General features: G+C 37.5%; 1 protein-coding gene across 2 annotated transcripts in view; it reads left to right on the forward strand.

The window, feature by feature from the left end:
• Window positions 1-9,681: 9,681 nt before the first annotated feature.
• Dsc1 (desmocollin 1) overlaps window positions 9,682-13,620 on the forward strand; it is a 32,544-nt gene continuing 28,605 nt past the window's right edge. For both annotated transcript variants that reach the window (XM_010643391.1, XM_010643395.1), the window contains exons 1-2: window positions 9,682-9,744; window positions 12,400-12,484. In XM_010643391.1, coding sequence (XP_010641693.1) covers window positions 9,682-9,744; window positions 12,400-12,484 — 148 coding nt within the window. The remainder of the gene's footprint in view (window positions 9,745-12,399; window positions 12,485-13,620) is intronic.

Raw genomic sequence — 13,620 nt, forward strand, 5'->3', positions numbered from 1 at the left:
AAAGAATGCCTTCTGTATTATGACTGTTTAAATATTACACATAGTGTTCTAACTTACACTATCTCTTACTATCATTTGTACATCTCAAATCAGCATGGGATTCTAGAAATATGCATTTCATTTTGCCACTTATTTCAAGACGGTGTATATTTAGTGCCTACTGCAGTCACAGAAGGCTTTCCAGATTTGGCAGACAAACAAAATACAAAATATATAAAACAACCTAATCATCAAGAAAAATAAGAATTGCACAATTACTCATGGAAATCTAATGTTTTTTCTTCATTCTACTCTTCTCTTTTTATTCATGGGTATTTTCATGTATCTCTCCAAACCTTCTGCAGACAGATTTTTTTTTAACTTAAACTCAACATGTTTATTCTGTTTTAAATATTTTCTAAAAAAGGGAAACTTAGGTACATCATACATGCATGTTATAACTCACAGCTAGATCTAGAATGGTGTTATTCAAGTTTAAATACAAACCTAGCCAGCTAGAAAAGACCATCCATGTTATGTTGGTCAATGTTTAATGAGCACATTTTTAAATAATCAGCTTTCTAGAAAAAAGATAAAAATTAGCAAAAAACACTGATTTATAACATTTGATGATTTCTGGGGTGTAAATATTTTTAGTGTTTTCCATCTTAGCATTTTTCAGAACAAGTAGAAGTTTATTGTTGCATTCATCATCAGTAAGACTGTACATTAGCAGTCCTTTTGTGGTGCATGTTGGCTTTATATAAAAAAAAAAACAGAAGTGTGTAAGACGTCATGCAGATAGCTTGTACCTTTGAATGATGTGCTGAAAGTGACACTGTTGCCCAGTCTAATCATGAGGAAAACATCAGACAAATCCAGTAGGACATATGACAGCTGACCAGTACTCTGGTCACAATCGCGCAACAATCTGAGAGAGTGTTGTTACAATGGACAGGGGCTGTAGGAGTCATGGCACCTCTATGCCATGTGATATCTCAGATGAGATGCAGACACAGAAAGAGACAGAGTAAAACCTAAGAAACGCTGGGGGAAAAACCCTCCTATATTAGTCAATAATACTGTATTGATATTCATTTATTAATTCTAACAAACATCTTGTACCAACTGGAAATAATCCTGTGGGGTAGTGTGAAATATATGGAAATTGTACCATCTTTACAATTTTTTTTTCTGCAAAATGTAAAACTATTTAAAAACATGAAAATGGGCTGGGGATTTAGCTCAGTGACACAGCACCTGCCTGGCAAACATGAGGTCCTGAGTTTGATTCCCTGTACCAAAAACAAAACAAAACAAAACACATAAAAACAAGACCAAAAGAGTTATAATCTTTATCTGTTGATATATATTTAAAAACAACTATCATATTGTCACATTTATATTCTTTTCTATAGGATAAAAATTCCATGTCCTTTCTTTCTACCCATTCTTTGCATAAATTCTGCCTAAAGCCCCTGAAACATTACCCTTGCCCTAGTGAAAAACTGAATCTAGTGGCATTACTTTCCTTGTCTATCATGCTGAGTTAGTTTCTGTTCTTTGCACTCTCACGTCACTAATGCAAAGTTGTTATTTCATCATGCTGCACTATCATGTTTTTCTCATTTTTTTTTATAATACTAAGAAATGAAGTTGTGTTTGTATCCTGAAAACCTGGAAAAGCACCACACACATAGAAGGGACATGCAAGATACCAGATGAATAAAGTTGCTCCTACATGGACCTACTTTTTCCTCTGGTTCACTTTGTTCATCCCCCTATTCACATATCTTCCTGAGCCTCTCCTATGTTAGGAGTTTTCTGTGTTTCTTCTGCTTATCTATTTCCTTTCTTCAGGTGAAGTCTTCATTTAGAGAATATGCTCATTTTGTTCTTATCTCAGCTTCCTTTAGCATTTGTTTGTGCTCTTTCTTTAAATAAATGTCGAGTTTCCCTGAGCTCAGGGTCCCTGTCTTATGTCTGTATTCGTCTCAGGTCACTTTGGGGTCATTAACATGCCAGGATTATCTGGTTTTCTGAGAATCCCAGTCTACATCGAATGCTCCTCTAAATGTCTGAAACATTCCAATTCTATATTAATACTTATCACTTGTGTCTCTCTTTGTTCTTTGATGCACATGCTTTTCTTTCTACCTAATAATGTTGTACTCATTTCTGAGGTGTAATTGTTTCTCCCTGCTCATTTTGTTTTTTCACATTTTTAAACAGCGTTCTAGACAAATACAGCAATCGGTACTTCCTAATCAATAGTGCACTTATTTTAGACTAGCACTATCTGTAGATTTGGCGAAGTATTGGGCCCTTTCCAATCTGAATCTCAACACTGAGAGTGAAATCTGGGAGTTCCTAACCTCAGCTTTTTCAGACTCGTGTTCCCTGAAGGATCCCTCTACGGGAGGGTTGTCTGTTACCAATTAATTGTGGAAGCACCATATAACGCAATGATAATTTCTGCCCAGTGGCTAATTGAGGCTATTTCATAAAGGGAGTATGTTTCAGTGGGTGTAGTTTCTTTTGTTTAATGTTAATCACTCTTAATCCTTGTACATAAAGGAAACCATAGTGGTTTAAGTGATTGTAATTAAAGAAGTGGGCTCTTAATGTAGATTAGTCTAAAAATACTCAAGGGTCACTATCATTTTCTTTCTCCCACCTGTCTGTTCTACATATTATATACTATCTGCAAATTACAAGTTCTTGTGTACTTGTAAAAAATATTTCTTCCCAATACATGTTTTGTCTGCTTGTTATTTGACACAACAAACAATATCACAGAACTTCCTGGTGTTGCCATTAATTTCAATTGAAATACACTAAGAGATTTACAGTTTAAAAGTCTGAATCATATGCTGAGACCATAAAGCAGCCCAAAACATCTAGTTTTAAAAACTCTTATAGCCTGGATTTTTACTTTTCATCAATTTATCTCCTTAACAGGTAGCCACATCTTGCAGGCAGAAACCTAAATCCAGGTTCTCTCTGATATTTATGCTATAAATTGAGAGTTCTTATTGTTAAATGAAAGATTACAGTGTAGATTGCCACTTCCTCTTCTGGGTTGAGGTCTGTCATGTCAACCCCTCTCCCCACGGGTTCCAGTTCTCCCTTCAGAACTTGCCTGGGTCTGGGAGATGTATCTCCCTCCTTCTTCTCTTCCCCGAGTTGCTTTATTCTGGTGTCTGGTCGCCCAGTCTCAAAGAGGCTGATTTGCCGCTGCTCACTGCTATGAGATCTTCCCGAAAGTCATCCCTCTCAAGTTTAAGAGTGAGAAATGCAATTAAAACAGAATAAAGCATCTCTGATAGACCCTTTCTACTTCCTACTGGTGACCAGTATCATGTCTTTAGACGTGCATGGTGTGGGTATCTATCCACTTCCCTATCACTAGCGAAATAATGCCCTGGGTGAGGCAGTCTCAATATCCGGCTTCTACTCTTCACCAATGCAAAGTGCAGGACATACTGAGGCAGCAACATACCTCCTGATATTCAAATTATTCACTTTCAAATAACATCAGCTGGGTTTTGGCCAGACATAATTTAATGTTCCTAACAGGGTAGTGACAAAAATCTCAAGAGAGTTAGCAGAGCTGTCTATGCTAAACAGGGGTAAAGCTCTTCTTTGTCATCAAGTCCAAGACCTCCGCCTGTCTTAGGAGAAAAATGAACTTGCAGGTATTGCACATATCTCCAGATTACAGGCAAAAATATCATAAACCTTGTTCCAAGTTAAGCAGGAAGAGGAAGTCATGCAAAAGACAGCACAGTCTCCAATCTTCTCTGTCCACACAATAGAAAGCATTTTATTTTACTAGGCAGAACACATTCATTTTTTTCATTTTTGTCTTTCTAATTATTTACTATTACATAAAAACAGCATAGTGACCTTTCACAGTGACTATTGGAAATAGCAGCAATGTAACACTTTACCTTCCTACTTAGACCTGCAAAGCAACACCAGGGCCATCGAGATTACATGGTTTCTCCCATAACTGCAGATAAGGAAAAATTCTTAAAGATATTTCAGCAAACACTATTCAGAAATGGATCATCAGACATTTGCTTTTGGTATACTCAAAATCAACCTCGGGGACCTCAAAGAATGAATTTTATTTTTAGTTTAAAAGCAAAGCAAATGAAAACAGTTCCTTTGAGTATGCACCACATTCACTACAAAAAACTGCAACACCGGCATTTTAATCCCACAAATAAATTCAGAAATCTGTGGTGAGTTTTCTGCTTGTTACTTCAGGATACAGAAATAATTACTCAAGGAAGATTAGGGTTTAAAGAGTCATAAGACAAAAATGCTGCTTCAGTCTCATCAGATTCAATAGAAAAAGATAATGAAAGGCTTGAAATGAAAAGGAATCAAATTTTCTCATCTCAAAGTGAGACCCTGTGGAAGAGGGGGTTTTATTTATGAACTTATTTGGATTATTTTAAATGTGCCGATTTCCTCATATCTCCCAATTTGTGTCAATACACCACAGGTGCACGTGTATCATAAGAGGACATCCCATGGCTTGACAGTTGTGGAAAATGCTCAGTATCATAACCAGATAACTAATTCAAGTCATATCTTCTTGCCTTCTTGCTCATCCAAATAGCAATATTTCAAGTGCAATTGTAATATTCAGTTCTTCCTGGAATAGTTATTGTCTCATTCATTTTTAGCAAGGACATATTTCGGTTCCCTGGTTCTAAAATTTAAACTGGCTTCTTAGGTTGAGTCCTCAAATCCCCTGTCTTTTGACATGGACCTTCTACGTATGAAACTCTATCTCAAGAAACAATCCTAAATGCAGAAACGTATTTGTGTATGAAGACGGTCTTCATAATAATGATAAACTGGGAACGGCTTAAATACTCACTGTTAGGAAGTGCCTGAATCAGTTGTGATGCATTTACCTGAAGGAATTTGTTAGAGTCACTAACTCTGCAAGGCACGGGATGACACGGAACTAATGTCACACCATTGCACATTTTATGCAGTGAAGTGGGAAAAGCATGTTGTAAAATGATGTTCATTTTATAACAACTTTATAAATTCTGTACACAGAAACTAACCTGGAAAGGTATACACTGAAATATCACTTTTACAGCATAGGTTGCATTGCCACTTTTTTTATTGTACAGGTTTCAGTACATGATTCCTCACGGGGAATTCGTGCACGGGTACAATACATCTCAATTCCCGTTTTCAACCCCATTCCCTTCCCTCCCTCTGCCCTCTACCCATCTCTTCATCCCTCTTTTGTTTTTCTGTACGTTTGCAGTGCACAGTGTTCAGTCTTTGTGTGCAGTGGTGCCTGCACACAGCACACTTTAATCCCTTCTGCACCCCCTTTTCCCTTCTTTCTTTCCCTACCCCCGCCCTTTTTGAATCTCCTCCTCTTTTGAGAAACACGCATCTCACTACAACCTCTGTCTTTTTCGTTGTTGTTTCGTTTTGTTTTAAGGTAGTTCATTCAGGCTGGACTTGAACTCATCGTGTAGCCAAGGCTGGCCTTGAACTTGCAGCATTTTTCTTGCCTTAGCCTCCCGAGTGCTGGCATGACCGGCATGCATCACCACACCAGGCCCCTACTGTCTATTTTTTATTTTGCTCTTTACTTACACTTTGGACTTCCCATATAAGAGAAACCATGTGATAATTGACCTTGTGTGTCTGATTTATTTCACTTACCAATGGTCTCAAGGAGCATCCATTTTCTAAACCAAGTTTAGGTAGTGAGTATATATATTCTCTTGTTTCAAAGCTGACATTTAATAATTTTTAATATGCAGGATAAACAACTGGTAGTAACACTTTTCAAACTTGAAAGATCACTAGAAAAGAAAGATTAAACTTTTAAACTGAGAGATCACTAAAGAAAATCGTAATTGAAGGAAACAGGTGGAAATGAATAGCAGTTTAAAGTATTTGTTATGTTCATTTCACCAGGATTTTAATACTGACCTTAGTAGCAAATTATATTAGCTAATTTTCAAAATGAATAATATATCATAAATTCCATGAGGGCAGAGATGCTGTCTTCAATGAATGGTGGATAGTGTTTAGCTATAGAAGGTGTCCATAAATAATTGATGAATAATTCCCTGGTACTATTAAAATTAAAATAAAGAAAATGTTACATTAGTAGAAATCTGTTGGATTGTGCACACCTAGTCACTATTACTCCTGTTTCTGTTTGCAACCTGTAGTTATTTCAGGGCAATGACTTCTTTACCACTTCTGCTTATATGGTCTATATGGTCTGGCTCATTCCTTGCCTTTAAACTGATATTTTAAGCACAGACCTAAAACAAAAAATGTTGCTCCACTCTTAGAAACAAAACAAGCTCAAATGGATGCACATTGAGGCGATACTCTTTAAGTGACACAAATAGGACACACGTGTGTAAATACCAAATAGTTTCTGTAGTGTGAGAAACTGAAAGTGTAAATAAGGACTAAAAGGTATAATAGACAATGTGAAATAGGAAGAAAAGGGGCAAAGGGGAAAGGGAAAAAGGAGGGGTACAGGAAAGGAAAGAAGGGAATGGAATTAATACGAGAAAATGAAAAAATGGAAACAAAGTCTTTGTAGATAGGGAAGGGTGGAGGGGCTGAAGGGAGGGCAGGGGAATGGGGAAAAAATAAGAACCAAGATGGATTATGTAAAGGTGAAAATTTCCAATGATGAATGTTATATGTTATATACCTTAAATGTTCCAATAAAATTAATTAAAAAAAAAGAAACCAAACACTCTCTTCCAACAAGAATTGTTAACCCAGTGGAGTATAATCTTGGAGTTTCTGGTAACATCTTTGACTCAGCACTGGGCAAACTGAGTGATAATGAAACCAGCACAATGACAGAGCTAAGAGATGCAGAGGACCTCTGCCTGACTCTAGGACATTCCCCAGCTTTGCGGTTACATGACCTAACAAATCTCTTCATGCTGAACAGTTTTGCTTTATTTCTCTTATACCAGCCTGAGTTAGGCATGCACGCTGAATAGAAAGAGTTCTACATTATCCAAAGATAGGTGGTAACATTTCTTTTCATTGGTCTGCCAACAGTTTTGAAAATAGCAGGAGTGGTCATTTCATGGAAAATTAATCCTTGTGAAATAATTGCCAGTAATTAGCAGGGCACAGACTTTAGTCTGAATATTTAGCAAACTTTTACCCAGATAGTGTGAGACCAGTGGAATTGAAGGGACTTTCCACTTCCGTACCCTGAAATTCAGGGCCCAAGATGTTATTTTTTACAGTTAGAACTTCTTTTTTCCTTTGTTTATATCTTTTCTCATACTGAGAGTACCACCTATGTTTACCCCTATAGTTTCTGCTATCTCCAGTTGTGTGTATTTAAAGCAAACTACTTTGATACGACTTCATCAGAATGCCTGGCATTTCTACCAACCTAGTGTTTTAGAATAAACCAGGCTCCCTGGCAGGGGTCAGAGTTCTATCTGTACATAGCTGGCTCAGGGCCTTAAAAATTCAAACTCAACCCTTTCTACAAGTTGGTCATAAACAATTCTTAAGAAAATTTTTACTGTATTTCTATAAAACACATTATTCAAGTTACTAGAAATGTATTTACTTTCTTTAAAGATTAAAGAAATGATTCATGTGAGTCTTCACATTTAGATCTCTTTATGGTCGCAGATATATGGTGGAAACAGATGATGTAATATTTCCATACTTAAAAACAAACTCTTATACTTGAGACTCTGAACTAAGCATTTAATTATCTATTATTCATTTCTCCCTTTATTGCTAAGATATTTAATATTTGCAATAGTGATTTCTTTTGCTCAAACTTTTAAGCTTTTGTTGTATCCTCATTCAGAAACTTAACTTATTTATCATAAAGTTTCCAATCTTCTTTTCCCTCTCTCAGCAGATGGAACAGAGCCTAGCATATAAACCTTTACGAATTTGTTCAAAGGGTCCCTCGAGTTATGACTGGCCTGACATACAAACAACTCGGGTTATGATGGGAATTTTAGTTTTAACTTATGACCAAAGTCTTGAGTTATGACCCAAATGCCTGTCACTTGTGCTTCCAGGTGGTCTCAGATACAGATTGAACCCTTAAAGAGTCCTTGAAGGGACACTCCAACGTCCTTTCCTGTGTGGGGTTCTGAGAAACCCTGGGCCAGTGTCTCTCTAAGGACACTGAGGTCTGTCTGTATATAGGAGAGGCTTTGAAGGCTGAGTAGAGCAGCCTCAGCCTTCAACTGACCAACCTGCGTTACAACCAGCCCTTGCGAATAAACTGAGTTTGTAAGTCAGTGGTCTATTGTATATCTTTAGGTAGCTTCTACAAACATACAGATAAAAGTACAAGTAACACTTTGGTTGCAGACAGCCTCAGAATCGCATATTTACTCTTTCACTGACTCCTGGACAAAGGATATGTTCTTACTTCCCTGTGGCTCTTGCATGTTATAAAGTAGTCCTTCATTGGACTGTTTCATGGTTCCTGTTTCATGGACTTGTTATGGTTCCTGATTTGGAGCAGTAAGTACAAATTTTAGTTATCTCTCTATGCTTAAAGTAAGCAGTTAACATTTGAAAATATTTATCATCTTTCCCTAACTTCCATCGCTGCCATTGAGGGCAATTGATACCTCTGAGCTCTCTTGGCTATGACAGAAAAATCCGATGCTCCAGACCTCATTGCAGGAGTCAGGAGTGTTTACAAAACCTAGACATGATGGCATTATTGTACCACTAGGCTAGAGTACCCAATGAACACGTAATTAGGGTGAATGCAGTGAGTCTAATGAGCCTAGGTCTCATGTATCATAGTTGTCCTAGAAAGATAGATAAGAATAAAATATGTGGCTTAGTGTGTAACAAAAGAAAACAATAAAAAAAAATGGGATCCTGGCTCCTTCTTTATCGTTTGATGTTTATTAGGTCAGTATATTCTGAGAAACAACTTGTCATGTCCAGAGGTCTAAACCCCAGCAGACAGAAAATCATAGGGAGTAGACACAATGGGCCTGTAAAGTTGCCGGGCTCTGTGTTACAGTGATCTGTGTGGCTACACCTGAATGCTTAGATGGGGAGATAACTCCTGATGGATGTGATTACACATGCTTATGCCTTCTGATTTGCCAATGGCAGCCAAGGAGGCATCGCTTCCTCGCATGGAGTTTGTGCACACTTTACATTTTCACCCAGGGGCAAGGCAGGTTAGGAAGGTTAAGAAGGAGGGGAGGCTGTGGGAGGAGGTAATGACTGGGGAGGGATCCTTAGCATCAACCTGGGGGGAAAAGGAGGAGGGCCGAGGACGCAGGGTGTTGCCTCCTGCCTCTGCCTATGTGTTAAGTGGCAGGAGAAATTTTGAAAGCTGCTGTGAGGAGGAGCCAGTAACTGGGTTTGGGGTGTTTTGAGCTTCACTCTCCTCACTTGCAGGAAAACCTCTTTCCATTCAGACGTAATTGGATTGGAAGGAGGAAGAAGGACCCAGGAATAGGAGGGAACCATCCTCCTGCTGCTGCTCCTCCTGTCATTTATCACTTGCCTCCTGACTCTCTTCCAAAGCGAGCGCAGCGGGGCCAAGGTGGCTGCAGAACACCCAGGGAAGTGCCAGCAACTACTCGGCTGCCCTGTGCATCCCGGGTCACCCCTTTAGCTGGTCACCATCCTGGGCCACTGGGACCGCTTCTGATGGCTGTGGCCTCTGCTGCCCCAAGGAGCATCTTCCGTGAGCAGCTCCTTTTCTCTCTCCTGGTGAGTAACAACAAAAGGATGAGGGGCCAAGCACATCAGTACCCGCTTCCTCTCTCCACTGTGGGCTTGACAGAGAGAAGAGGTGGACGTGGAAAGCAGTAGGGTAGAGTGGGAAAGACAAAAGCAGACCTCAGAGAAATTCGGGGAAGAATTTAGAGCCGTGAGATCCAAGATGAGGAATGTTTAGCTTTCTCTTCGAGGGCCCGTTGCCAGATGTTAAAGTTTTTCAAGGAAATTCTGTGTTCAATCTTGTTGTGGTACTTTTATGAGTGGTGGAATAAATTCAGTCCTTAGGCATTTGGTCCTGGATCTCTGAGTTTGCTTTTGCTCTTAGTTATTAAATAAGCTCATGTGTTCAACATGCTTCCTTCCACTGAAATGTAAGGGATGGAAAAGGATTTAAGTAAAATATGATCCTTGAAAATGCCATTAACTTGACTTCCACTTGGGTTTTTGGTAACTTTGTAACTGTGTATAAGGTGCCGTTTTTTTCTTTGATAGGAAAAGAGGAGACTTCTCACATCTTCATGCAGCATTTGTGAGCCATGAGTTTCCTTTTTTCTTTCAGTTTAGCAAAAAATTTTCAAATTTCATTTTTAGAAATTGAACATTTCATTGTATTGTGTTAAACATTTTCTTTTTCATATAAATGGTACACCATGCAGGGTTCTTGGTCCAGCTTCTCCTGAGGAGAATAAACAATCTTGACTTACCATTAGTTAGGTAAAATGTGGTGAAAAATTTCCAAGGAATTCTATCAATTTATTTTGCTTTTGGAGCTTGCTTTCCCCGCATCCCTTCATTCAACCTGTGCTCATTCATTCTTGATCCTCATGATGACTAAAAAGGTATCTGACCACATCTCCTTCTAAATCACCTATGTGCTGATTAACCTGGAGACCAGCAGACTGAAAACTGGAAGCTCCCATTGGCTCTGAGTACAGAGGGCCTCACAGAAGTGGTGCCTAGGACAGGGGGGAAAGAAGATGAGGGTGGGTGTGGGAATGTGGATATTATACATATGCAAATATACGCAGATGTACACACGCAGGTAAATGTGCGAGTATACTCTTGTGTGTGCATATGTGTGTGTGTGTGTGTATATATATATATATATATATATATATGAAATGCATGTATATTTCTAATTGCAATGTCTTCTTTCCACATTGTACATTTAGATCACTACTGAGAGAATGCTTTATCCTCAGAAAGTTCTTTAGATGTAATTTAGAGCATTCCTTGGTGCCAAGGAAAAACATATTTAAAAAGTTAAATATATAGGAATGTCATGTCTTAATATGTGAATATTTAAATTAAAACTGAATACAAATGTGACTAAAATTGTGGCCCTTCATATTACTAGCAGAGATTTATAAAATCAGAATCTATTTAAATAGTCTGCTAAAATGTATCTAATAGATATGAACTGAGTTGGAAAAGAAATGCTTATCCCTAATATGAATGTTAATCCTTTCTCTTTCTTCCTCACAAGTGATGTGACCCAGAACCCTAGAAATATGTCTTCAGAAAGAACAGAATTGACCCATATCGTTCTGAGAATTCTGACTGTGACCTATTTTATATCTAAACCATCAAAATGTAGTGATTTTGATAAAAAGAAGAGCAAATAAACAGAAAATGACAAAAGAGAAGAAAATATATTTTCAATTATATAAGCCTTCGAACTGAGAACTTTAAGTTTCAGATAGTATCTGTCTTCTTTGAGCTGCAGTTTTTTTTTTTTTTGCACTACTGGATTTGAACCCATCACCTTTGCACTGAGCAACATTCCCAGCCCCCAAAGTGGGCTTCATCTTGTGATCCTCCTGCTTCAGCTTCCCACAGTGCTGGGACTGCAGACATGCACCACAACGCTCAGCAGAACTACTTAAGTTTTTAAAGCAACAGCTATATCTTGAATTTAATTAAAAAAATCTTACCAATTTTTGAAAGTTAGTCTTTCTATTTTAAAATATATTTCTTGCTGGGTATGGTGGCACATATCTGTAATCCTGGGACTCAGGAAGCTGAGGCAGGAGAGGATCACTGTATGTTCAAGGGCAGTCTATCTCAGACAAACAAACAGATAAATTAAAAAATATATTTATTTTTAGACTATTGTGTGATTTGAGATCATTTAGACTTTAAGTTTTGCATAGTCAGTCTGAAAAGTGATGTGAGAATAGAGGATATTTCTAAGCATTATTCTTATGAGATTAAAAAAGGCTTGAAATACAGACTACTTAGGAAAAAATTTAAATAAATGGTATTAGAGAAAATAAATGCTGTGTAAAATCAGTGGGTTATTACACATTTTCTTGCAGATTCATAAGAACTGTCCACTTAATGTTTTCTTTTTCTTTCTTTCTTTCTTTTTTGGCACTGGGGATTGAACTTGGGCCCTTGCACTTGTGAGACAGGCCACGGAACCACTGAGTCAAGTCCCCACTTAATGTTTCCATTGATAATAAATGACTATAGTGTCCCGAAATTGACTTGTTTTGCTGCTTCCATTTAAAGTAAATATGAATAAGAAGAACAATTAAAAGATTAACTTGTTTATAAGCTGATAATATTTTTAATCAATAAAACTAAACTAATGTAAAATATATGATTAAGTGTAATTCCTTTTTTTTCCTTTATTTTTTTGAGGTTTTGTTATTATTTCATGAAGCTTATCAGGAAATTGTTCTCCATGTTCCTTCTTATGTTCCGGCTAATCAAGTTGTCACCAAAGGTGAGAAACTGGATTGGAGAGGTTAATATTTGCAACATGCTGCATTTGGCTTCTGGTTGCTGTTGTAAAGTGTGAGATTAAAGCCATAAAGTAGTCACTTGGCATTAAAACTGGTCAAATACTGAAACATGGGCTACTTTTTTGGGGGTGCTGGTTAAAAATAATTAAAATACCAAAGTTAGTCACATACTTTTCTTGCCAGAAAAATCAGCAAATATCACGAGGTTAAACTATCTTAAGGAAGGTCCCACAACCAGAAGCACATTTTAATTCATACCTATTCATCAAAATTCCAGCACCAACTTTCTTTAATTAATTACACATGAAACAAAGGTGTTAAAATTTCTCCAGTAAAACTTGTACTTGGGATTGGCGACAGTAAACGTACATTCACCAAGAATTTAGATGATCTAGTTCATGTCACAGCTCGTGAAAGTCAAAATTTTGGTGCCTTTTACTACTTCAATCATCAGTGCATACAGAGTCATGAGTTCATTAAACTTCAAAGAAGTGTTACAGAGAGATTAACTGCAATGTTGTATTAGTGAGAAATGTTAAAAGAAACCAATTATAAAAATAGACCAATTATTTTTTTACTTATTGCAACAAATTTTAACTATCAAAGATGTACTACAAATAAGTCCAAAATCTACTGGGGTCATATAGTTGTAATACATGTGATATAAAATAGTAATATATTGATAAATCAACAACTTGTCACTATAAAACAACATATTTGTGTGTGTATCTATGTGAGTGTACATCTATCTATCAGTGCTCCTTGACTTAAAATTGTGATACACTTTGATAAACCCACTGCCAGTTACAAATATTGTAAGAAGAAACAGCATTTAACACACCTAACCTCCCAAACATCATAGCTTAGCAATCGTGCACTGCAAAGTTTCCCGATTTCCACCAGGCTCACAGGAAGCAGCAGCTCGCTTCCCCTGCCTGGCATTTCTACAGAGGATCCTGCCACACATTGCTAGCCAGAGAAAAGATCAAAATTAAAATTTAAAATTTAAAGCATAGCTTCTATTAACCTATAGCATATCACTTTACTTCGTCATGAAGTCCAACTAGCAATAAATTGAAGACTCTGTGTGTGAGTGTGTGTGTGTGTGTGTGTGTGT

The sequence above is a fragment of the Fukomys damarensis genome, unplaced genomic scaffold (assembly GCF_012274545.1).
Source record: "Fukomys damarensis isolate Sample0158 unplaced genomic scaffold, DMR_v1.0_HiC HiC_scaffold_30, whole genome shotgun sequence".
Taxonomy (NCBI): Eukaryota; Metazoa; Chordata; class Mammalia; order Rodentia; family Bathyergidae; genus Fukomys; species Fukomys damarensis.